Source organism: Jaculus jaculus, chromosome 8, assembly GCF_020740685.1.
Source record: "Jaculus jaculus isolate mJacJac1 chromosome 8, mJacJac1.mat.Y.cur, whole genome shotgun sequence".
Classification (NCBI taxonomy): Eukaryota; Metazoa; Chordata; class Mammalia; order Rodentia; family Dipodidae; genus Jaculus; species Jaculus jaculus.
The window spans coordinates 32,446,028-32,473,264 of record NC_059109.1 but is presented as its reverse complement, the minus strand read 5'-3'; the positions used below and the strand labels follow the sequence as shown (position 1 = coordinate 32,473,264).

The 27,237-nt window shown below is 42.9% G+C and overlaps 1 protein-coding gene across 10 annotated transcripts in view; it reads right to left on the bottom strand.

Moving 5' to 3' along the window:
• Dst (dystonin) overlaps positions 1 to 27,237 on the bottom strand; it is a 430,289-nt gene that overhangs the window by 334,667 nt on the left and 68,385 nt on the right. For 5 of the 10 annotated variants that reach the window (XM_045156178.1, XM_045156180.1, XM_004668209.3 and 2 more), the window contains exon 4: positions 15,482 to 15,689. In XM_045156178.1, coding sequence (XP_045012113.1) covers positions 15,482 to 15,689 — 208 coding nt within the window. Of the gene's footprint in view, positions 1 to 6,392; positions 6,499 to 15,481; positions 15,690 to 27,237 lie in introns of those variants that run through there. The other 5 variants (XM_045156184.1, XM_045156185.1, XM_004668210.2 and 2 more) reach the window with 1 other exon arrangement.

Genomic DNA, 27,237 nt, shown 5'->3' with positions numbered 1-27,237 from the left:
ATTATTTTCTTCCATGATTAATTTTGCCTCCTCACAAGAGTAAGATCATTTGACTCTAAATACAACGCAATACAAACAGATTTCTTTGCTTCCTCTCTCAGTGTGACACAAAAGTAAGGTGGCGACTGGGGAGATGATTTCGTGGTTGACGACACTTGCTTGCAAAGTCTACTGGCCCAAGTTCAATCACCCAGGCCCCATGAAAAGCAAGATGCACAATGGGGCGCGTGCATCTGGAGTTCATTTGCAGTGGCAAGAAACCATAACGCACACATTTTCTCTGTCTCTCTTCCTATCGAGTAAATAAATTTTAAAAAAGAAAATAGAATAGAAAACAACAGCAAATAAAACTGCATTGAAACTAACTTAATCACTTACAGAAGCGGCACAGTCAAGCCAAGGTCTGAAATTCCTCCTCAGAAGCACACAGAATGTAATCACAAAATCACTAAGAGCTGAGAAATGGGCACAGACGTCCTTATTTTTTTTTAATTTTTTATTTATTTATTTATTTGAAAGAGACACAGAGAGAAAGACAGATAGAGGGAGAGAGAGAGAATGGGCGTGCCAGGGCTTCCAGCCTCTGCAAACGAACTCCAGATGCGTGCGCCCCCTTGTGCATCTGGCTAACGTGGGACCTGGGGAACCGAGCCTCGAACCGGGGTCCTTAGGCTTCATAGGCAAGCGCTTAACCGCTAAGCCATCTCTCCAGCCCCGTCCTTATTCTTGAAAAGCCATTCCAGACAGAAGAGGCACATCTATGGTTTCTGTTTAATTCATACGAAATGACAGGCACTAGAAGCCTCAAGCCACCTTCTCACTGTGCAGTTGTTCATGGAGCTGAGAGTCACATGACCCGGGCAAGGGCTCCCTCCTTCACTCAGGCACAGAACTAAGCAAAAGTGAACAGAGCACCCAGGGACTCCATCTCAGCGCTGCCTATGTGACTTGAAATGTTTTCATCTCCAATTTCACTTTTTCTCCCTTTCTTTCTTTTCTTTTCTTTCTTTCTTTCTTCTTTTGAGGCAAGCCAAACAGACTGCCTTTTACTTTTCTATTTTTTTTTTTTACTTTTATGTGAAAATGAGAGAGAAAGAGAAAAAAAAATTGATGTGCCAGAGCCTCCAGCCACTGCAAACTCCAGACTTGTGTGCCACTTGTGCATATGTGTGACCTTGCCTGCTTGCATCACTATGCATCTGCCTCACTTGGCACCTGGAGAGTCAAATGTGAGTCCTTAGGCTGCACAGGCAAGTGCCTTGACTGCTAAGCCATCTCTCCAGCCCCAATTCCTTTTTTTTTAACATTCATCTATTTCCCTTATACATGTGTACATATGGGCACACCAGGGTCTCTTGCCACCGCAAACAAACACCAGTTGCATGTATGTGGGTGCTAAGGTATAGAACCTGGGCTGGTAGGCTTTGCAAGCAAGCACTTTAACTGATGCGCCATCTCCCCATCCCCCATCACGTCCAATTCCATGAGGCTTGGTCAAACACTCCAGCTCCCCACAAAGCCACCCTCATGGGAACCATGAGTCCAAAGGCAGAAATACAAAAGCTTTATTGCCTGACTACAAAATAACAAAGAGACAATAAATTATTCTTAGCCCTTCTCCTTGCAGTCACTGTCCAAAACTGTTGAGACAGAAAGTAAGCATTTTCACACTGCCCAAATTGAAACCACAGATCCTAAACACTTTAAAAAACATACAGCTTTCCTTTTGAAGAATCTGATTTAAGTCAGAACTAAGAAAATGAAAAAATCATCAGTTTATATTAGAAATTCAAAGTTAAATTTACTAACAAAATCTGATCACTGTTCACATAATCAAATGATCATGATTATTATGGTGTGAGGCAATAAGTTATTTGACATAGTTAAATTCTAATTATTTAATGGAAATTACTATTCAAATCCATTTTGTAAAACTATTTTGTTTGTCTGAGGTAGGGTCTCATTCTAGCCCAGGCTGACCTGGCACTTGTTCTTTATTTCCAGGGTGGTCTTGAACTAAAAGCTCTCCTCCTACTTCTGCCTCCCAAGTCCTGGGATTAAAGACGTACACCACCATGCCAGACTTGAAAAACATTTTAAACATTCGATGATGTCATTCTGAAGACCATCAGAGAGTTCAGGGAGGCCCAGACAGGTCCTCCAACTCTCCTGAAGCCAATATGTTATGTTATGCTTGTTAACTTGTTTAAAGCTTCAGGGCTTCAATTTCAGCACAAACAGTTAGCCCCTGGGTACCAGGCACCTCAGACTGCAAAGCCAGTAGCCATTCTTTCATTATTCTATACAAATGTAACTTCAATTTTGTTCAGGACACTAGATGGCTTCTGTTTAAAATTCAACATCTCCCAGCTTGCACACAACGGTGGTCCATCAAACAGTTCAAGCATGGAATTGAGATGCAAAGGCAAAGCAGAAGCCATCTTGTAATTACTGAATAATCACCTCCCGCACTGGCTAAGCAGAAACACAGAAGTCTGGGTCACTCTGGCAAATGGAGAAGCCTTTTAATAGCCCTACCCTGCCTGCCCTGAATCTCCCAGCAAAACTGAGGGGGTGTGGGGAACTGGCATGCCAGGCCCTCTAACCACTGCAAACGAAGTTCAGACACATAAGCCACCTGTGCACATGCACCATCTTGTGCACCTGGCTTACATGGGTTCTGGGGAGTTGAGCCTGGATCCTTAGGTTTCTCAGGCAAAGCACCTTAACCAATAAGCCATCTCTCCAGCTCTAAGCCTATTTTTAACAAAAAAAAAAAAAGTCTATTCTCAACTACCTATGCCATTACATTATCATGACACAGGATAAAGTTCACTCACTATTAAACCATGAACACAGCATGAGCAGAGGGAATGAGAAATCAAGTTTGTGCCAAATCCTGAAAACCAGCTGAAAGCCACTAACCAAGAGACCAACCTGTTACTCTAGCATTCAAATGACTGATGAGGTGCCACATAGAACATTTCTTCCAACCTTTTACTCCAGCATTCAGTTCATCTGAGCACCAGAGATGGTTTAAAGTAGAATTACTAGAGTTTTACCAATAGCATGTCTATGTAAGTCTATAAAGCTGAGCTGAAAATGAAGACTATAGTACATTGTAATTATGCAAATATTTGTGGAAAACAGAAAACAACCTGAGCTCCAAATAATGTTTTATTTTATTTTTTAGCTGTATTATAGGTAAATAATCAAATCATGCATTAGCTATCACAGAAAATGACAATGTGATGTTTCCTCAGTTGTGTGGAGACAACAAATAAATTTTCAAATCAATAAAATAATTTTTTAATTTATTTGAGAGCAACAGACAAGAGAAGAAGGCAGAGAGAGAGAATGGGTGCACCAGGGCTTCCAGCCACTGCAACAAACTCCAGATGCATGTGCCACCTTGTGCATCTGGCTAATGTGGGTCCTGGGGAATCAAACCTGGGTCCTTTGGTTTCACAGACAAACGCTTAACCACTAAGCCATCTCTCCAGCCCAAAAGAATAATTATTTTGTTGGACCTTAATAATTTACCATCTTAAAAGTTAAGTCAAAACTATACAGAATAAAATTTACTGATTCTTATCATTTTCTCATACAAGAGTATGTCGGGAAAACAAGATCCATGATAAATGCAAACTGCAGCACTGCACAGGTTAAAGTGGAAACTAGATGATTCAACAAAATCAATTTTCTTTTCTCTAGAAGAAAGACAGACCATTCTGTAGCTTTTCTGCTAAGGCAGTAAAATAATTTCATATAATGTGTCATAATTTACTAGAGATAGAAAGGCATTTGATGTTGGGAATTTCTAACATAACAATAATTAATAAGTGCATTTTTTAAATATCATTATTTGCCTTGACTTTATGGTATCAACTGAAATCATGATTGTTTTAAATCTGGAATATTTTGACTATGCATATATTTTACAAGTAACCAGATGAGAATACGAATCAGAACACTGAGCTTTTCTCCTAAGAAAACAACTCCTTCTGTACTATTCTAATTCTGCAAAGTTACCCATTTTTATTCAGATGCAAAAGGACCAAAGCTACACACAAGAATAGACCACACCATAAATAATCAGGGCTCCTTCACCACTATTCTTGTTTGCTACAGAGGGCCTAGTTTAAAGTCCTCCCAAGACCATCTGGGGACTAGGCCTAACAAAACTCTCAACTTCCAAACCTAATATTCATAATTCCTAACATGACAGTTTATTACAATTCTAGTTGACGACAGGCCAATTTTGAATTTGCTCCAGTTGACTCTACCACTTACACTACTCAACAGCTGACACATATGATAACTTGGCAACCCAGTAACACTCCAGATGAATGCAAACTCATTCTGTAACCAAGGACTTTGTCAGAATAAAAATCAAAATAATATCTCTTCAGTTCAAATGGGAACATAAAATATGAATATAGTATGACTTCAAAAAGCAAGCAACTGTACTTTGAAAGTTTATCAAGCTAACACTCCCTATTCAAAGCCTGCAATTCTTTTCTGATTAGATCAGCCCCCATAGCAAGTCATCAGAATAATAAGTGTTGCAGTGAAGTCATCGCATTGGACACTGATGGGAAATCAAAGCTGACTTCAAAACACATCAGGAAACAATGGGTTTTCCAGGACTCCAGCTTTTCATGAAATAACCAGCCAACATGATTCCTGTCCTTTCCAAGACTAAATGAAACACAGAACATAGACAAAGCCAAATGCAATTTGATGACCTAATCATTTCAAAATTACTAAGAAAACGAAGGAAATATCTCCTCACTTTTTTCAGTGAAATCTTGGGCAAAATGCCTAAAGAAGTAGGTGTCTGAGTTGCAATACTTACAGTAAGGCTGGGATTACAATGAAGTATAGTGACAAGTACAATGACCAGATCTTTTACTTAAAAGGCAAATAAAAACACACATAAAACAATGTCTGCTTCCTCAAGACACCTCAAATCAGCATTTCCATTATTTCTCTTTTCAGTCACCTGAGATTATCTACCTATCACCGGTGTCCAACCTGATGTAACAACAACAACAACAACAAAAAAAATCATATAGCTGTATTTTTTTCAAAAGATAAAAGACAAATATAATCTAGACCTTTCTGACTTATACAACTTACAACCCTATACTGCAATATTTCTCATTTGTAATGTTCTGGAGAGTACTGAGTAAAGAACTATATTTTAAAATGGAGAGACGGGTCAAACCTCCGTTACATTATACACAAACAAATGCCACAAATATCTGTTAGCCTAAAATACCCCTGTGCTTTCTCAATGGCAATATTACCCGTATTAGTCTTGACACAAAGGAATTCTAGTTGTGCTGTTTACAAATCCATGACAATTGCAAGAATTCTAGTTATAAAATATATTCCAGAATGGGACAACATTTAATTGTGGGAAGACTTAAAGCTATTGGGCGCATTGGGATTTTGCTGTTCACTTTAGAATTTTAGACTTCTGCTTTGTACTGATAAACTACATCCATCTTGTTTAGCAATGTAATCTCATTCAATTTTCAGCAATTTAGTTACCAAAGAAAAGCTACTAACATTTTAAATATATTTGTGAGCCACACCCTGTGGAGATTGTTTATGGGGTCACAATAAGTGGTCGGTCGGTATATACACACTTAAAATACATTCAAGAGATAGAAAGACTCCTCACATGGGAAAGTGAAACTACTGTTTTGGGTAACATAGTTAACTTTAAAGTCAAAGTAAACATAATACTAAAATATCCGTATTTATCAAGTTGGCACGCAATTTCCTGAACCTAAATGATGGCAGAAAGACATCGTAAAATCGAATTCGTTACATTTAAATTTACAACCAACTCACTTATTGAAGTCTATAATGATGGTATATTAAGATAAATTTGCACTATATGAGAATAAGTAGATAATCTCAAACCATAAACTTCCTCAAATGAGTAACACACAAAAAAAAAAAGAAAGAAAGAAAGAAAAGCTGTTGTAATGATGCTCTCGGTGGAAGGATCTGTGTACTCAAGGACACGAAAACCTTCTTTATAGGGTTAGTAAACCCTATGCCAGGCAGGAGAAGTAGCAAAGGTTTAGAAATCCCATACCAGACAATGGTCTCCACCCTCCGGGAAAGAATTATGGTTGAGCTCAATGCTTAGGAGCTTTTACAAAGGGATGGGGACACCAAGTGCTTCTCAGGAACCACCTCCCCCATCCCACTGCCTATCCGGCATCTCTGGGCCCCGGGTCACCCCGGACTGCTTTGGGGTCCTGAATACCGAGCGAGGCACCTTGGCCTGGTGCAGACACCTGTTTCCCCGTGCCCACGCGGCGCTGGCTGGGGTGCGGGCAGGTAACGGCGGCCCCTCGGGGACCACGCACCTTTGTACCTCTCCAGGACATCCTCGTAGGCTTGGAGGTACTCCTGCTCCTCCACATACAGGTAAGCGGCAGGGGACAGGTAGCCCGCCATGCCGAAGTTGAGGTGACGGACGGCCGGTCCCCGATGGTCAGCGGGGCCCCCCGGGGCCGGTCAGCCAGCCGCGCCGCGGGGCAGGAGCGCAGCGGGGCACCGTCGCCGCGGGCCGGAGGCCGAGGCCGGGGGACGCAGGGCAGCGCCGGGAACCGCCCAGGCCCGATGGGCCGCGCACGGCGCTGGCCGGCGATCGGGGTCCGGGGCCGCCCCGAGCTCTGCCGGGCTTCAGTGCCAGCCGAGCTGCGCCGGTCCGCGGGCGGCGACGGGCGGCCGAGGGGCCCGGGAGCCGCGGGCACCGGGACCCAGTGCGGCCGCCCCCCGGGCCGAGCGAGGGGCGCCTGCTCCGGGCGGCGCCGGGGCGGCGGGGGGCGCTGCGGGAGCACCGGCGCGCTGCCTCCTCCGGCCGGGCTGCTGCGCGGCGCATCTGCGGCATGGCCCGGCCGCCGCGCCCGCCGCAGAGGCCCGCCCGCCCGCGCGCGCCGGGAGGAGGCAGGGGGAGGGCGGCGCGGCGGCCAGCGCCCCGGCTGCGCTCCCTGCCGACGGCGCCGCGCCCCTCCCCTCGGCCCAGCCCGCGCCCGCGCCCCGGGACCCGGCCGGCCAAGCACGCCCACCCGGACCCAGCTGCCAGCCCCGGATCCCCGAGCGCCAGGATTCTATTTGGGGACCACAACAGGTGCCTGGGCAACAAAGCCTGCGGGTCTGGGGCCGCGGGCGTGCGCAGCCCCTGGGGAGGCTAGCGGCTCTCCCCGGGGAGTGCGGGGCGCGCAGGGGGAGGTGTTGGAAAACACTTTTGCCAAACCATCTTAAGGCAGTGGAGGACCCAGGTCGCTCTGGGTCAGCACAGGGCGATGAGGGCGTGGGACCCGCAATCAGGGGACAGCCGGGGTCGAGGTGGCCTCTGCAGGTGACTCCGCGCATCAGGGCCTGACAGCCACGCTGCGCCTGCGCCTGACTTCGCGGCCACTAGGCGGCTGCCGGAGGACCAGCCCGCGGTCCCTCCCTTCCGCCCCCCAGAGCCGGCCTGCGCATCTGCTGGCGGCGCTCTGTGGGGAGAACCCAGCAGTTCGCTCCCTCCTCTCTAGTAGTGACTCTGCCTAGTACTAGTGCCCATTAAACTAAGTAATGTAGATACAGTTTCCTTAAATTTATCTATCATATGGTAAAGTGAGTGAGATTAAAAGTCCCCTGCAGGAACCAACTTGGCACCCCGGCTGGTAAATGCATATATTTAAGAACAATGGCTGTCCTGGATGGAATCCTAGGCTGCTCACAGTGACATGAGCAAGTTACCTTTGAATTTCGTAATTGGAAAAATGAAGATGGTAACGCATTAACTTGTGAAGGTTAAGTGAGCTTTAGAACAGGGTCTGGCACGTAAGCTGCTGCGACTATTATCGTGATAAGATAAATCAGCACATTAATGATTATCCTTATCTATGTCAGCTCACCCCTTCCCTAAATCTTCCTTCCCTAGATCCTCCTTTCAAATGAACTGGTCTTTTGCTCTTGATTCTTCTTTTTTGTTGTTGAATGTTATGAAACCAGGATCATTTTGTCATTAGCTTTAGAGGAAGATGAAATACTCTTAAAAAGAATGTTTTTCATGGGGCTGGAGAGATGGCTTAGTGGTTAAGGCGTTTGCCTGCAAATCCAAAGGACTATGGTTCTATTCCCCAGGACCCACATAAGCCAGATGCACAAGGTGGCGCATGCATCTGGAGTTCATTTGCAGTGGGTGGAGGCCCTGGCACACCCATATTCATTCATATTCTCTCCCTCCCTCCTTCCCTCCCTCTCTCTCTCTCTCTCTCTCTCTCCTTCCCTCCCTCCCTCTTTCCTTCTCTTGTTCTCTCAAATAAATAAATAAAAATTTACTTCAATAAAATCAAAGCCATAAACACCTCCTGATGAATTGGCCTACTTCTAAATAAACCAAGCCACCTCTCTTTGCTGTTCTGATCACTAGCCTTCAATCTGAGTTTGGTCCCTGGCCCCACCATACTTTGAAGATCACTAAAATTTGTTCGTAAATCCTACACAGTAAGCATTCATGTACACATTAGTATGTTCGTGAAATAACAGTCTTTGAGACACCTTGAAATGAAAGAAATAAGATCCCATTTGCAGATATACATATAAAGGTCTATGAACTCACAATGATTTCCTCACTGCGGGCGTAGTCCGTGTTCTTCAGAGTCCCACACCCAACAGCACTCAGACCTAGCACACAATTTTATTTATTATTTATTTATTTATTTATTTGAGAAAGAGGGATACTTATTTTAACTGTCCATTTAAGACACCAGTTAAAAATGAGCAGAAACAGCATTTGGAGTTTGTAAAAACAGCCTAAGCCTCAAGTATTCTTAGAACTGTGATAGTGGGAAGAAAATCACAGCTGCAAGAAGCCTGAACTCGGGTCCCAGCCCTGTGAGCTTGGGGGCTTCTCTCTCACTGGGATTTCTGAACCAAAATGGGAAAACCTACTATCTACTGGAGACCTAAAGGAGATTTATTCAACTGCACACAGCTATCACTGATAGAGCATATTCCATGTGGCTAGGATTTTTCAAAACATTTTACATTCACCATCTCATTTAATCCCATAGCAATAACCCCTTGATAAAGATACTAGAAATAGGGCTGGAGAGATGGCTTAGCGGTTAAGCGCTTGCCTGTGAAGCCTAAGGACTCCGGTTCGAGGCTCAGTTCCCCAGGTCCCACGTTAGCCAGATGCACAAGGGGGCGCACGCGTCTGGAGTTCGTTTGCAGAGGCTGGAAGCCCTGGCGCGCCCATTCTCTCTCTCTCCCTCTATCTGTCTTTCTCTCTATGTCTGTCGCTCTCAAATAAATAAAATAAAAAATAAAAAATGAACAAAAAAAATTTAAAAAAGATACTAGAAATAAATTCAGTAAATTGTTCAAGTAAAGCACAACTAGAGGTAGACTCAGGTGGATCAGGAGTTCCAAGTTAGCCTCAGCTACAGAGTAGATTCATGGCCAGCCAAGGCTACATAAAACTCTGACATAAAAATAAGTTAAATAAAATAAAATTATTTAGTAACAGAAGGGGAATTAAATCCAAACTCACTTAACTACAAAATTTGATCCTTCAATTGATCAGTCACCTCTAACTTCAAAAACTATAATGTTAAAAGAGCATTTTCACTGATACACCATATATCTGTACAACCACTTCAAAACTAAAAACTCAACTTATAATACCCTATAGTGCAGGGCATGGTAGTGCATGCCTTTAATCCCAGCACTCGGGAGACAGAGGTTAGAGAATCACTGAGAGTTTGAGATCACACTAAGACTACATAGTGACTTCCAGGTCAGCCTGGAAGAATGAAACCCTACCTGGGGGGGAAAAGAACATACACTGTAGTTATCAACAGCACATCTGTATTATTCATGTATTAAAAGCATTTATACAAGCTGGAAGTGATGGCCCACACTTATAATCCAAAACACATGTGAGGCTGAGGCAGAAGAATCACTGTGAGATCAAGGCTAGCCTTATCTACAGAATGACTTCCGGGTCAGCCTGGGATAGTGTGAGACCTGCCTCAAGGTGGGAAGGGAGCATTTGTATAACAGATACTACAAAGCCCCTTTCCTTACATCTTGTCATTCAATCTCACATTGACCCTAAGAAATAGAAAGTGAATATGCTATGGTCTAAGATTTAATATAATGAAACCACAATAAATGTTAAAGCACTTTTTGTTCTGAAGTATGAGGGGTTAAATCCAGGGCTTGTACACTCGAAGTGAGCACTGAGCCATGTAGCCCATCCTGAAAAAGCACTTTTAAAAATATAAAGTGGGGTTGGAGAGATGACTTAGCAGATAAGGTGCTTGCTTGCCTGCAAAACCTACGGACCCATATGACTGGAGAGATGGCTTAGCGGTTAAGGCATTTGCCTGAAAAGCCAAAGGACCCAGGTTCAATTCCCCAGGACCCACATAAGCCAAATAAATAAAAGTAAAATTATATATATATGTGTGTGTGTGTATATATATAGTGGGGCTGGACAGATGGATTAACAATTAAAGTGTTTGCCAGTGACACCTGAGGACCCAGGTTTGATTCCCTAGGACCCATATAAACCAGATACACAAGGTGGTGCAGGTGTCTGAAGTTCATTTGCAGTGGCTACAGGCCCTGGCACATCCATTCCCTCCCTCCCTTCCTTCCCCCCCTTCTCTCTCTCTCTCTCCACACACACACACACATATATATATACATGTATATGTATATATCCACATCTCTCTCAAATAAACAAATAAATAATATATTAAATTGAACATTATAAAAAATAAATAAAGTAGAATATAAATAATATGTGGCATTTATTCATTCTTGGCTTCTTTCACTCAATATTATGTTGCAGCTTTCTGTATCCATGGGCTGCATATCAATGAAACATCAAAACCACATCAAATATTCTGGGGGAAAATTGTGTATTATTCAAAATTTAACACATATAAGAAATAAATCACACATATATATATATATAAAATAGTGGTATTGTTATAAAATGAACTTGAAACAAGAAATAGAACATTAGCAGAACTCTTTGTCCATTTTTAATGTAATTTTTCTAAGTGTTGGTTTTCATTTTGTTATTAAATGGGTTTTTTAAATGCATTATTTATTTTGTATTCTTTTGGCTCCAGGAGCAATGAGTTGAAATAATTATACTATTCAGTTCAATACACACACACACACACAAAGTGCAACTGGGAGTTTACCTCAGTGGTAGGACACTTTCCCAACATATGTGAAGCCCTCGGTTTGACCCACAGCATCACAAAAAAAGAAATTATAAGTATATTCATATATACCTATGTGTACATATAAAGTGTCAGAAAGGTGTCGCCATTGCCAATAACTTAGTAAAACACAAACCTGATTATATCTCTGCATGTTTGAAGATCTTTGACTTGTCCTCCACCGTTTGTGGATATAAGCAGTCCCATGAGTTCAGTCTTGCTTGCAAACACCCACACAGTTGCAGCCATTCCCTTTCGAGCCCTTTGCTTAGCTACACACACCATTTGAGTTTCCAAAAACCTCAAATAAAACTCCTCCATCACCTTTGTTCATGACATTCCGTCTCTTTGAAAAGGACTTTTCTGCCATCCTATTTCCAAAAAGGTCTTTAAATCTCAGGGCCGGGAAGATAGCTCAATTGGTAAAGTGCTTGCCTCACAAACATGAACCCACATAAGAATGCCAGCCACACGCTTGAAATCCCAGTACTGAAGAGGCAGACACAGGTGGATCTCTGGGCCTCAGTGGCCAGCCTAATTGGCTGCAGGCCAATAAGAGACCTTGTCTGAAAAAAAGTGGACAGCACCTGAGGAACACCACCAAAGGAATGGCCGCCAGAGCACATGAATACAAGGCAAAAGCACACAACACACGAAAACTCAGCTCAGTAGCACGTCCTCTCAGAAACCTTTGAGAAGCCTCCAATGTCTCTCTTCTCCCCTAAATTAATTAGACTCCCCTGGAGTTCTTTTTTTTTTCAAGGTAGGATCTCACTCTGGCCCAGACTGACCTGAAATTCACTATGGAGTCTCAGGATGGCCTCGAACTCACAGCGATCCTCTTACCTCTGCCTCCCAAGTGCTGGGATTAAAGGCATGCGCCACCATGCCTGGCTTCCCTGGAGTTCTTTTTATTATTATTATTTATTTATTTGAGAGACAGAGAAAAAGAAGCAAAGAGAAAGAGGGAGAGGCAGATAGAAAGAGAATGGACGCACCAGGGCCTTCAACCACTGCAAATGAACTCTAGACCCATGCGCCATCTTGTGCACCTGGCTAACATGGGTCCTGGGGAATTGAACGTAGGTCCTTTAGTTTTGCAGGCAAGTGCCTTAACCACTAAGCCATTTCTCCAGCCCCTGGAGTTCTTTTAGTATTGGGTACTTCCAGCCATTAAAACAAACACTCAAACCAAGCTGTAATTGTCAGACGACACATTCGTTGTTCTACTAAACTATGACTTTTTAAAGGCAGAACCATGTGCTAGTCTCCCTTGTGCCCACAGAAGCTCAAGAAGTAATTTTGGGTGTGAATTAGTTAAGGTATCCTACAGACCATATGGCCTTTTTGACTCAGTAGACATTTTCACAAACATTACTACTTCTATGTCCTAAAAAATTTTTTTTTTAATTATTAAGCTCTCACTTCTTTTACTAAGTAATAAATGCCACAAACATCCTCACACCATTTCTGAACCGCACCCCGCCTCACAAAGGGCAAATTTCAAAGGGGGACTACATTTCAAGAAGAGCATGAAAATATATAATATGCTTAGAAGTGGAAGTTTTATGAAGCTGGGCATGGTGGTTCATACCTTTAATCTCAGCACCCGGGAGGCAGAGGCAAGAGAATCACCATGAGTTCAAGGCCACCCTGAGACTACATAGTGAATTCCAGGTCAGCCTGGACTAGAGTGAGACCCTACCTCGAAAAAAAAAAAAAAGGAAGTTTTATGGACATGTTTTCAAACTGTCCATAGCACTGGGTAACCAGTGACCAGTCTGATGTATAATATATTTGACCTCATAACTCAGCCACATCAGGAATTAAACAGACATTTGTGGACTGTCTCCAATTGTGTCCTTCATATATGACAATTGTTTAATGACACATATGACATAATGACAATTGTACAGCAAGCATTTAATTGACCAATATTTTTAAAACAGTCATATGCTTCTATGCTGTTTCATTTTTTCCGTGGTTTTTGAAGAGTTAGTATAAATTTCAAAGTAGATAATTTTGGGTTGGAGAGATGGATCAGTGGTTAAGGCATATGCCTAAGGAGCCCGAAGATCCGGGTTTGATTCACCAGGACCCACATAAGCCAGATGCACAGGGGGGCACATGCATCTGGAGTTCATTTGCAATGTGTAGATGCCTGGGTGTTCCCATTCGCTCTGTCTCTCTATACTTGCAAATAAATAAATAAAATATTTTTTAAAGTGGATAACTTTGGGTTTGAAGAAATCGCTCAGCAGTTATAGACACTTGCTTGCAAAGTCTAACAGCCCAGTACTATTTCTATTTCCCAGTACTCACATAAAACAGGATGAACAAAGTGACACATGCATCTGGAGTTCATTTCAGAGGAAAGAGGCCATAGCATGCCCATCCTCCCCTCTACTTGCAAATAAATAAATAATTTTTTTTAAGTAGGTAACTTTGAGGCCTCAACAGCCCATCTCATAGCTGTCCCCACAAACTCAGTGGGAACTTAACAATGAATATCACATTACCCCTGCACTCAGGAGACATAGAAGGTAAACATCACTAACACCTGCTGACCCCTATTCTTCCATTCCTTCCTCACCTACGGGGTACACTGGTGGATGAGATCACTTCCTGTGATGTAGGCAAAGTGCTTCCCAGATTATATAATCTCATTACCACTGACAGATACCTACCTTGCCTTTCTTTTATAGCCCTCCCTTCAGTACCCAAACAAAATATCCACCTTCCACAAAAACATGTAAAACAAAAGAAAGAAACAAACAAACAAACAAACAAACAGGCATCCTGCTTTGATGCCCTAGGTTTACCATAGCCCCAATAACTCATATACATGTCCCACCCCCGACCTAGGTTCTCTTTCTGCTGAGCCAAACATCTGGTATGGACAGTTTCCATCCTCTTCCTTGAGCCTCAGACTTGAAGGAGGGTTTCAGCAAGACAAGGAGACAGGCCTGAGTGACTAAACAGTTCTTAGGAGGGGATCCAAGGCCAAAACCATCTCTGCTCACTCCCTTGGCTCCCAAACAGTCTCAATCCTCCCTCTTCCTCCCCTTCCTACTCTACCCCTCTTCCTCAAAGCCTGGATGAGATCAACTAGCATCCTGCAGCCGAAGCCAAAAGAAGCTCAAAACTGTTGCCCAGAAACCCTAACTATGGGCCAGGCTCTGTTTATTCTTCCCCTAGGCAGAAAATCCCACTGGGGGAACCCTAGGGAAGTTCTCTCCCACAGCCTAGATGGCTGTAATCTGGAATGCGGGGCTACACTCTGACCACCACACCAGGGAGAAAAAGCCTCAACTTGGCATTATCATGAGAAGCAAAACAGAGAATACCCTGGAGTGAAAAGTAGGAGGGGAGCCTGAACCTCTAGCTGATAACACAAACTCAAATAACATCTGGCCTTTGGCCTTTGCAAGAGACTCTAAGGACACACACCATCTAACCTGCCCTGTTACCATCTCTCTGAGGGGGAAGAAAATCTACTGAGGGAATGCAGGGACAGCCATCCCAGAAGCCCCTCTCATGCACAGACTGCACATTGCAAACCACCCTGCAACTAAAGGGTGGGAGGGCTGACTTCCTCAGTGTTCTCAGTTTTCAGCTATCGCTTCTGGTTCAGCTAATGCAAGGAAACACCCTGTAACTGAACAGAAACATTGGCACCTCCCCGTGTATGAATTAATCAGAAGTGCCTGATATCCAGTTAAAAGCACTAAGGATACATGATGCTGACAGGACTACATTAAAAAAAAAAAAAAAAAAGACATTCAAGTTGCTGAAATATGATCTGTGATCGTGGCCATCAATAACCAGTATCTACTTGGGTTCAATCTGAGTAGCTCAGTGCTCCTGGGCAAAAATGAAAATGAAGGCTGTGGTCCCACAGCTTTTTACAAACCCACAATCAGTGGCGTTAATAGTTTGGGGATTGTGTGCGTAGCTAGTGTGTGTATACAGGGAAGTTTAAATGCAGATATCTGGGAATATCTGCTTGTATTTCAAATATTTCAGCTCATCCAACCAGAAAGCGGGGCCAAAAGGCTTAGTCACCAGCAGGCAGACAGATCGCGGTGCGAAGTAAACATGGTCATCTTCCTCCTCATCCTGGGGAAGAACTTGGCCCAGTGCAGGAGCGTGCAGACGCGAGCAGCCCCCAGGGGACAGATGCAAGTCCAGTCCCGCGCCCTTCCCCCACTCACCTGCTATCCTCAGCACGGCCCTCTCGGCCGGGTCCAGCACGGAGCCCCCATGAATCTTTCTTTTTGATCTCTCATGTTTGGGCAAATTCCAGGGCAAGGTGTCTCCAGGAGCTGGAGATGCGGAGCCGGATTTCTGGCTGAAGTCGTCCTCATCGGAAAAATCCGCAGAGGAAGACATGGAGCAGCGGTAGGACGCGTTCCCGGAACTCTGGAGGATGACACAGGAAAATGCATGAAGGGCGGCGAAGTGCTCACAGAGGACCAGATTCAGCTGCACCCCCCTCCCAACCCCACTCCCCGCCTCCAGACTGGGTCTGGCATCCTGCATCGCCCTCCGAGGTTTGGGAACACACAAAAACACGACCACAGCGAAGCCCAGGGCTCACCATCCTTCCTCGGCGACGCGCGCGAGGGCAGAAGCGATGCCCGGCAGCCCCCCGCGCATGGGGATGTGTACGCAAGGAGTGTGTGGCCTGCGGTCGGCCCCCGGATCACAAACGACTGGCCCAACAATGAAGCCAGAATGCACAGCCTTCCCGTGACCAACCTACAGTATCTGGCTCCCCCACCAGGACAGCGGGGACATTTCCCATTACGGGCCGCTGGTTAATTCATTAGCGCAACTAACACGAAGTTCCGAAAACAAAGCACAAACGCAGGATGCCAGTGCCGGCTCCTTTCCGTCGTGCGCCGCCGCGCCGCCCTGGACCACTCTCGGTCCTCGGGGCTCAATTTCCTACACGAGACGGAAGCAGGTTTCCAGAAAGGAGCCAGGAGGGAGGGAGGGCGGGTTCGGAGAAGAGCCTTTTCTTGAGACTGGGGAGGACACAAAAGAGTGTTTTCAGAAGCCCAAGGCCTGCCAATAAAACATCTGAACTCGGTTTAGAGTTCTTGAGATAATTTAAACTTCTAGTAAGTAACGGATGCCAAGAATGTAAATGAGAATGATGCAGCAGTGGCAGGAAGCGCTCGCCTGGCTCTGGTCTCTGCGCTTACGGAAACACCCGCCTCAAGGTTGTTCCAGGAGCTTGAGGTCTGCAGGGTCGCGTCTTCCTTGAAATGGTGGGGGGGGGGGGGGGGGTACAAGGTGCTATTCCTTCCTTAGCCAGTTGTTCTGATTCACTAAAGAAAAATGCTGCTACCAAGGTTATAAAAAAAATCACAGGCAAGTCTTCCCTCGCCACTCCTCTTTCCTGAGGCTCGGGGTGAAAATGCCAAACTAGTGTGACTTGAATTCCTGAAATGAAAAGTTACAGCCACGGATATGTAAGAAGCAAGTTGAGGGTCGAAATCAGTGAGGAGTGCTTGAAATCAGTGAGGCTTGCTCCCCTGAAAACACTAGGCTGCTCACAAAAGCAGTGGCTGCCCTGGCAAAAAAGACTCACAAGAGTGACATCCAGAGCTCTGACCCAAGGCACATGAAATAAGTGACAGCTGATCTGGTCTATTGATTCTGTTTGAGCACATATCTGTGCTTGCTCAATGTCATTATTTCTAAAAGCTCATGTATTCCCCCAAAATGAGGCATGCAAGGGGTTTCTTTAGTTCGGTTATTTCCAGCCCCCACCCCCATAAAACTTCTTCCACTTTATTTTAGAAGCAATTTCATCACCTTGGCTAATTTATTTATTTAAATTTTGTACATGTTTCTAGTGACAATAAGGTAGTAGGCCAACTTGAATCAAGTAAGTAAGTAAAATTGATTTTCTACACTGATGCTGCAGTCCACGGAGAGCTGTGAGTGGCATTAGGTCAGGCATAGAATGCACTATTGACCCAGTTTCTTTCCCCACGCTTTTCTGAAAATTCATCCCGACCTCTCTGAGGTTTGTTGCTGGCTGGGTCTGTGGGGAAGGGAGACATTCTTAAGGACTTTAAGGAGATATTAGGTTGCTCTGTTGTCTCCTATTGTCCTTACAATGACTTCCTGCTTGTCCTTACTTAAGGTTATAGGAGGTTGTATTTCTTATTGCCTGGACTATTTTAGTGAGACCAGTAATTTGAGTATATTTTCAGACAGCAATGGGGATAACTATTAAAGAACTGCTCCTTTCCAAAAACCAGGGGCTATTGATTTATGCAGAGTAAATTTTTTTTAAATGGACGGAGTCTCAGCTGACTGAATGACAAAATGTGATTTATGCCATGACATAAACGCCATTAATCACATGTAGCCAGATGGGAACAGTTACTACCTCGGACTCAAGGGTGTTGACTGGCACAGCTTCTAATCTGGTCATATTATTGGTAACTAGATAAAAAAAAGAGAGAGAGAGAGAAAAGAAAAGATAATTTCTTCATTGACTTGAATCCTGTCACTATCTTTCTGGCTAGAATAATTTGAGAGAAGTCTTGTGTTTTGTTTGAGGGAAAGCAAACAGTTTTCTGGCCCAAAGTCTAGAGTCTAACCTTTGTTGAAGAGCTTGAAAGGGGAGGACAAAGAAAAAGCACTTCTGTGAGCAGCAAGAGCTCCAGGTTCCTGTTTCTCATTGAACTTATTTCCCAAAGTTTCCCAAAGTTTGATCTCTGTTAAAATACAAATATTCTTGTCCATCAATAGCATATATTATAACATATCCAGAGTATGGGTGACTGTACAGCAATTAAAGGCAAATGTTGATCTATATTTAGCAAAGAATAACTCATATAAAATAATTCCCTTAAGAAACTGTGCATGTGTGTGCACCTGCACATGCGTATGTAAACTGGCACTCTCTAGACAATGGCTAAGATTATTAACATATTTCATTTTTTCTTACACATTTCTAAATTCAAAACAAATGTACAAAAAGATTATCAACAAAAAATGTCCAGGGAAAGTATCAAAGGCTCTATGAAATGTAAGCCAGAGTTTGTGACGGTTTGATGCTAATGAGTATCACTGAAAAGTTGGTGGGACCTATGGAAACCTCTCTCCCTAGCAAAGCAAATTGGCATTTACACGTAAACTGTGCTCACTGCTACATGGACTTCCCAGACATCACAACCCAGGGGAAGACACCAACTAACACCATCCTCTGTCACCACCTCCACCAGTAGCATGAGAGCTGATACTAGAGAAACAGGAAGGGCTGGTGCAAAGAGGAGGGAACGCAAAGACAATATTGGCTTTGAACATTGTATTTGCAACATCTGGCCTCTTGGTCATAAAGGTATGTTAGCCCCCGCTGAACTGATACTGAATCTCCATTTCCAAGAAAGAAAGAAAAAAGGAAGGAAGAAAGGAATGGAGGGAAGGAGGGAGGAGGAGAGAGAGGGCTGGAGAGATGGCTCAGTGTTAATGGTGCTTGCTTGCAAAGTCTGATATCCCAGGTTTCATTCCCCAGTACCCATGTAAAGCCAGGTGCACAAAGTGGCACACGCATCTGGAGTTCATCTGAAGTAGCAGGAAGCCCTGGTGCACCCATACTCATTCTATCTGCCTTGTTGTATCTGTCTGTCTGTCTCTCTCTCTCTCTCTCTCTCTCTCTCAAATAAATAAATAATTTTTTTTTAAATAAGGAAAAGAGAGCCGGGCGTGGTGGCTCACGCCTTTAATCTCAGCACTTGAGAGGCAGAGGTAGGAGGATCACCATGAGTTCAAGGCCACCCTGAGACTACAGAGTGAATTCCAGGTCAGCCTGGGCTAGAGTGAGACCCTACCTTAAAAAACCAAAAAAAAAAAAAAAGAAAGAAAGAAAGAAAGAAAGAAAAAATCAAGAACATAAACTATAAGAAACCAAACAACCCCTGTATTGTGTCTTCGACAACCTGATTACTCAAAAACCAGGGTTTTTTACTTTTTGTTTTTTGCTATTTTTAAACTTTATTTTCTTTTTGTTTTTTGGTTGTTTTATTTTATTTATTTGAGAGCAAGATAGAGGCAGAGACCAAGAGAGAGGGAAAGAGTGAGGGAGAGAAAGATAATTGGCGCACCAGTACCTTCAGCCACTGTAAATGAACTCCAGATGCACGCACTACCTTTTGCATCTGGCTGACTTGGGTCCTGGGGAATTGAACCTAGGTCCTTTGGTTTTACAGGCAAACACTTAGATGACTAAGAGCTTTAAACTGGATGCTTTCCTAATAGCCAATACATTCACATGGTAGAAAACAGCACAATCTCCTAAAGCAAGGGTAATTACATCATGTGATATTTTTAGGAGAGGAAGTGAACAATAATGTTTTTAATTGAAACCCAGGTGTGGGATCTGTGATAGGGACAATGGAACTGCCTAACATGGATACAGTCCAGCCTTACTCCTATTATCTGGGAAAATGCCAGGAAATTGTCCTGGTACTGGGCTTAGAGGCAATATACAAAGATAAGTACTGGAAAACCAAAAAAGCCAGACTTTGAGAATCCTACAGGTGGGAAAGTGAACTTTCACTCATTGTTTACCCACAATTCTATGAGTATATTTTGAATTTTTTTAAGAAATGAGGAAAGAATTAGACAAATCCTGATTGTGGGATATTTTACAAGATGAATGTCCAACATTCTGCAAAAGGGTCAATTGCATGAACCATATTTCTCTAAAGCAACTGTTTTAAATTTAAAAAGAAAAATCATGAAACTTGACTGGATTCTTATTTATTTTTTTAAAAAAGCTTAAAAAGATGTTTTAAGAATGGAAAATCTGAACATAGATCATGGATTGATTATTAGTTAATATTAGAAAATGACTATTAGTTTTCTAAGGGACAGTAACAATATTGTGGTTATAGACAGTGGTACATTTTTCCTTTGGAGATGCAGGCTAGAGAAATTCAATGTCTATTTTTACTGAGTTAAACAGAGAACTATTTAATCAGACAATAGGATAACAAAACAAATAATAACTGAACTACTATTTTTCTGGAAAAAGCAAAGTTCCAAATTAAGAACTGAGGGCTGAGATGGCTGGAGTTAAGGCACTTGTCTGCAAAGTCAAAGGACTCAGGTTCAATTCCCTAGGACCCATGTAAGTGAGATGCACAAGGTTGCACATGCATCTGGAATTCGCTTGCAGTGGCTGGAGGCCCTGCTGCATCCATTCTCTCTCATTCTCTCTCTCTCTCTCTCTCTCTCTCTCTCTCTCTCTCTCTCTCTCCCTCTCTCTCTCTCTCTCTTTCTCTCTCCCTCTCACAAATAAATAAAAATATTTTTAAAATATTTATCTTTATTATTTATTTATTAGAGACATGGGGAGGGGGAGAGAGAGAGAATGGGTGCGCCAGGACCTCTAGCCACTGCAAACAAATTCCAGACGCATGTGCCACCATGTGCACCTAGCTTACATGGGACCTGTAGAATTGAACCTAGGTCCTTAGGCTTTGCAGGCATATGCCTTAACCACTAAGCCATCTCTCCAGCTCCAATAAAATATTTTTTTAAATGAATAGAGGGCTGGGAAAATGGCTCAGCTGTTAAAGTACTTGCTTGCAAAGCTTGGGTTCAGGTCCCCAGTAAGTAGATAAAGCCAAATGCACAAAGTGGCACACGCATTTTGAGTTCATTTGCAGTTCATTTACTCACTCTTTCTCTCCTTCTCTCTCTCTCTCTCTCTCTCAATCACCTTCCCTCTTAAATAAATAAATAAAATTTAAAAACTTAAGTTGGCCATGGTGGTGCACACCTTTAATCCTAGCACTCAACTCAGAAAGCAGAGGCAGGAGGATAGCTGTGAGTTCCAAGCCAGCCTGAGACTGCATAGTGAACTCCAGGTCAGTCTGGGCTAGAGTGAGACACTACCTCAAAAGAAAAACAAAAACTAACTAAAAATTGAGGAAAAATATATAATGTAGGTTATGTTTTCAATATTTCATTCTTTTAGGGTGCAAATTATAGAAGAATAGGATCCAGAACCTAGCCTACTCTAGGCAAGTGCTCGACTAATGAGTTGCACACTCAGCCCTTTGTTTTTGTTTGTTTGTGGTTGAGATAGGGTTTCTATGCAGCCCAGTCTTGCTTTGAATGAGTAATGTAGCCCAAGCTGCCCTCCAACTCATGAGTTTCCCTCTCAACTTCCCAAGCACTAAGGTTACAGGCATGTGACATCATATCCTGTTCTTTTTCAGTTGTTTATTTTAATACTTTTTTAAAATTTTACTTTATTTACTTGCAAGCAGGGAGAGAACAGAAACAGAGAGAATGGGTGGACAAGAGCCTCTAGCCACTGCAAATGAACTCCAGACGCATGTGCTAGTTTGTGCATCTGCCCTTGTGGGTACTGGGGAATCAAACACAGGAGAGCAGGCTTTGAAAGCAAGTGGCTAATGCTGAGCTACCTCTCCAACCCTCTTTTCAGTTTTAAAGAGACTTGTTGGTCTAGGCCTGTTTTCACATGGCCAACATTCCGAGGATGAAAAGAAACAGTGATATTGCCATCAAAATAGTTCCTCAGGGGCCAGAGAGATGGCTTAATGGTTAAGGAGCTCGCCTACAAAGCCTAAGGACCCACATTCATTTCCCTAGTACCCATGTAAGCCAGATGCATGAGGTGGCGCAAACATCTGGAGTTCATTTGCAGTGGCTAGAGGCGCTGGTGCGCCCATTCTCTAATAAATTAATTAATTAAGTTTTTAAAAGTTCTTCAGAAGTCCTTATGGAAATAAAAGCCCTAGAAACCTGTGTTGGCAAGTGATAATTAAAAAGTGATGTCTTTGTCTTACTATAAACCATCAATTTTAGACATAAGAAAATAAAAGTTCCTATATATTGTTCACAAAACAATATAATTCAGTGACTATGAGGTTTAATATCACATAAGTCTTGCATTTTACATAAATTTTTAAAACTACATCAAAATTTAGAAAACTTGCACATCTAATTTTATTAAGCATTCCCCTCAGTGGTAGGGACAAATACTGAGTTGTTACATGTTGCTTAATAAAAATACTTAGGGGCTGAAGGGATGGCTTAGTGGTTAAAGCATTTGCCTGGTAAGCCAAAGGACCCAGATTCCCCTCAGTGGTAGGGACAAATGCTAACTTGTTACATGTTGCTTAATAAAAATACTTAGGGGCTGAAGGGGTGGCTTAGTGGTTAAAGCATTTGCCTGCTAAGCCAAAGGACTCAGATTCGATTCCCCAGGACCCACGTTAGCCAGGTGCACGTATCTGAGTTCATTTGCAGTGGCTGGAGGCCTTGGCACACCCATTCCCCCCTCCCTCTGTCAAATAAATAAATAACATAAAATATATAAAAATACTTAGTATGATCCACATCTATCCTTATATGTTAGCTTTTTATTTAGGAAAAAGTTAAGAAAGAGCAAATTATCTGATTCAAGAGATGCCAGTGAAAACAACCCCTACCACAAAAAGGCTTAGAAGAAAATAATTAAGAAAATTTAAGAAAGAATTTATCTGTGAAGAGGAAGAAGAGGAAGAAAACCAGCCAGAGGAGGGTAGGGGGAGGCAGTGGGGAGGGAGGTGAATTCAAGATAATGTATGGAAATGTCAATGAAACCCATGAATTTATAAGTTAGTTTGAAATTATAATTTAAAAGAATTTTAAAGGGACTGGAGAGATGGCTCAGTGGTAAAGGTGCTTGCTTGCAAAGCCTAACAAGGTTCAATTCCCCAATACCCACTTAAAGCCAGCTGCACAAAGTGGTGCCTGCCTCTGGAGTTTGTTTGCCACAGCAGGAGGCCGTGGCACACCCATTTGTCCCCCCCCCCCCTTTCTGGTATATAAACAACTTTAAAAAAAGAGTTTGTTTAACTCCCTTGAGGACAAAATGACATGGGGAAGATCTAAGATCTAATGGACCTTATGTTTGCACTGGTTAAGAATTATTCAAAAGCCAGTGGATTGCAAGTACATCTTCATCAAGTAAAGAACAATTAACTATTTTTCTATTTTTTTCACCTGGAAACCACCTTACAGTAAGGAATGGAGGAGTGCTGGCTTGGTGAGGCCGCTCTGGCTCAGTGTCTGACTTCAGGAAAGATATGGAGGAGTGTTTAACTCTGAGAAGCCAAAGGGATAAGTGGAGCGAGGAAGGAAAGGGACATTAGAGGGAGCCCATGGAAAGATTAATGGAGGCTTCAGGTGAAGAGTTAAGGAGTCAAAGGTTCTCCCTAAGCAGAGAGGCCAAGCTTTAAACGAACACAAGAATTTAGGACACACACTCTTTTGAGGGTAGAAAGCTTGTGCACAGGCACATGTGTCTGGAGTTATTTGCAATGGCTAAAGGCCCTGGTATGCCCATTCATATTCTCATTTTCATTCTCTCTCTTTCCCTCTCCTCACAAATAAACAATAAAAATATATTTTAAGAAAAAGATATATGTTAATAAACTATTCATATGACTTCCAGCCAACAGTAAGCTATTTGTAGTTAAGTTTTGGAGGAATTAAAGTTATATATAAGTTTTTATTACTAAGTAATGAGAAAGAAACCGATGCATATGTCAAAATCTATTTTAAGTACCAAAATACCAAATTTTTCAATAGTTTCACAAACATCTTTTTTTTCCCTGAGTTCACCTTAGTTCAATTATACATAGAAATAGCTGTGATCCAAGCAAGTAGGAGGCTGAGGCAGAAGGATTGCCAGGAGTTAAAAGGTCTGAGTTGCATCCTCAGTACTACAATAGAAAAAAATAAAGATAAAGGTAGGTATATCAAAATCAGCCTGGTATATACGTGTGAGTACTACATTTTGAGTACCAGGCCAGCTAGAGCTATGTATCAAGACCCTATTTCAAACAACAGCCAAAAAAGCTAGGTATAGTGGCAGATGCTTATAATCCCAGCAATTTGAAGCCATCCTACACTACGTAGCAAGATAGACTCAAAAAAACAACACAACACAAAATAGTAAGTTAAAAACTACAGACATCAAAAACTAGTTTGTGCCGGGTGTGGTGGTGCATGTATTTAATCCTAGCACTCAATAGGCAGAGATAGGAGGATTGCCATGAGTTCAAGGCCACCCTGAGACCTCATAGTGAATTCCAGGTCAGCCTGAGCTAGAGTAAGACCCTACCTCAGAAAACCAAAAAAGGAAAAAAGAAAAGAAAAACTAGCTTGTGTTTGAGTATCTACAAATAGTCTTTCCAGAATAAAGATGTGAAATAACCTACCTAACAGAAAACCAAACACATCTCTGAAAATAGCCATAGCCCCACAGAACAGAAACTCAAGTTAGGAAATCAAATATTGAAACACATCTTTAACTAGTGAATGTGTAATCTCATATTTGAACTAGATGCTTATTTATGTCAACAAGTTAAAGATACACATCAACACTTACAGGATTCTTCCTTTCAGGAATCTGAAATCTACCTGTGAGCATAAAGGTAATAAAACAATCAACTTATAAGTAAATATCTACCTTTACATATTGTGCTGATGGTGGTTTGCATGTAAAATGTTCCTCATCAGCCAATGTATTTGAACACATGCTCCACAACTAGTGGCACCATTTGTGAGGCTGTGGAGCCTTGCTGTAAGATGCATGCCACCGGAGGTGGGCCTTAAGGTTTGATAGACGGTTCCCACTTCCTGTTTGCTCTCACAGGCTGCCATGTAACCAGCTAACTTCCTGTTTCTAGAGCCATGCCTTCCTTGCTGGATGAGTCAGCTTTCTGTGGCTGTGACAAAATTGCAAACAAGAAACACTTTAAGGGAGGAAGGGCTTAGTCCACCTTCCAGGTCCTGGTTGCAGCATCGTGGCAGGGAAGGCAGGGCAGCCAGAGCTTGAGGCAGCTGGTCACATTCAGCACGTGAGGAACTAGAGAGTGACCAGTGCTGCTACTGCTCAGCTCACTTTATCCTTTTTTTTTTATTAAGATTTTTATTTTCACTTTTTTATTTATTAGAGACAGATGGAGAGAGAGAGAGAGACAGTGGGAGAGGAAGAGGGAGAGTTGGCACACCAGAGCCTGTAGCCCCTGCAAATGAACTCCAGATGCATGTGCCACCATGTGCACCTGGTTTACATGGGACCTGGAGAATCAAACCTGGGTCTGTAGGCTTCGCAGGCATGTGCCTTAACCATTAAGCCATCTTTCAGCCCCTACTTTATTCTTTTTAAATAGTCTAGGACCCCCAGCCCTTGGAATAGTGCTACCTAGTTAGGGGAAGTCTTTCCACTTCAATTAATCTAATCCAGAAAACCCTTAATAGGCATGTCCCCACCCCCAAAAAAAAATAAGTTTCTTTGGTGATTCTAAATCCTGTTAAGTTAACAACCAGTCATTTACCATCACATGTGCCATGATACGGTGCATCTCCTCAAAATTGTATGCCAGAATAAACTCTTTCCTTCCTTAAGCTGCTTCATATCAGATATTTGATAACAGTAAAGGATAAAATGACTAAGGCAAACAAATGGTAGTGGGAGTGGGGGGGGCATTGCTGATGTAAGTCTGTCCATGAGATCTATAGGTATTTGGAACTGATTTGCCAGAGGAACATTGAAAAGTTGGGAAGTTTAGGCAAGATAAGACCTAGAGTTCTGTAAGCAGAGATTAGTGGGACATTCTGGTGGGAGTTTGGAAGACCAGCATGCTAAGATAAACATGGACCTGGGAGGCACAGTTCCTGAGGTATCAGAAGGGAACAAAGACTATCAGGGAATGAAACAGAGGCAGTTTGTGTGATATTCTGGCAGGGAAAAAAAAAAAAACTGACTGCACTCTGCCTATGTCCTGAGAAATTGAGTAAGGCCAAATATAAAAGTAATGGATTAATGTGTTTGGTGGGAGAAATGTCAAGGCAGAATAGCAGTGAGTCTATGGCATGACTATTGGCTCACTGTGCTGGTCCAGGTCTACATTGAAAGATGGCAACAAGCAGCTCAAGAAAGATGACAGATGTACCACCTGGTGAGGAACGAGCAAGATTAACATTTCCCACAATGAGTACGCAGAGAAAGCAGCTGCCGTTGTTAGAGAATGAGCAATTCAAGAGAAACCAATCTCTCTGCACCAAGACAATTGGGAACAAGAACCTCCCACTGAAAGTTCTACTCAAAAGTCTGAAAGGAGAAGGCTCCATTTCCCAGGGTCAGCACACAAGTCAGTCAGCAGTAGAACTTGACAGCATCATGCACATGCTGCTGGTTTTATAGGCTAAAGAAATACAAGAATGAGGGGGCCATGGCATCTGTTTACAGTTTCAGAGAACCACTGAGGCTGGGTGTGGTACTTTTAATAGATGGCCCCCAACATATTCAGTGTTTTATTCGTTTGTAGTTTGGATCCGTAGTCACCTGGCTGGAGGTGGTGTCACTGGGTGGATTTTAGAGTTCATCCCTAAGGTGTGGTAAATGGAACTGTTTGCTCTGTGACATTATATGTCAGAAGTCACAGTGAAGAGATTGCCTTGAAGGCTAGAGAGATGGCTTGGCACTTAAGGCATTTGCCTATAAAGCTTAAAGACCCAGGTTTGATTCCCCAGTACACATGCAGCTGAAGTTCATTTGTAGTGGCTGGAAGCCCTGGTATGCTGTTCTCTTGTCTCTATCTGCCACTTTCTGTCTCCTCTAAATAAATAAAGAGAGAGAGAGAGAAAGAGAGAGAGAGATTGCCTTGAGTCTCAAAAGAGACTCTGAACTTTTTGTTTGGTTCATTTTTTGTTTTCTTTTTGAAGACTCTGAACTTTTGAACAGTGCTCTGAGAACTTCTAAAGTTGGACCGAATGCATTTAGAACCCTGAAGTGACAGGGCGCCTATGGGGGCCGGAGGCAGAATGTTGGGGTTCGAATGTAAAATGTCAGCCATCGACTCATGAGTTTGCACACTTGGTCCCCAGCTGGTGGCACTATTTGGATTGTTGTGGA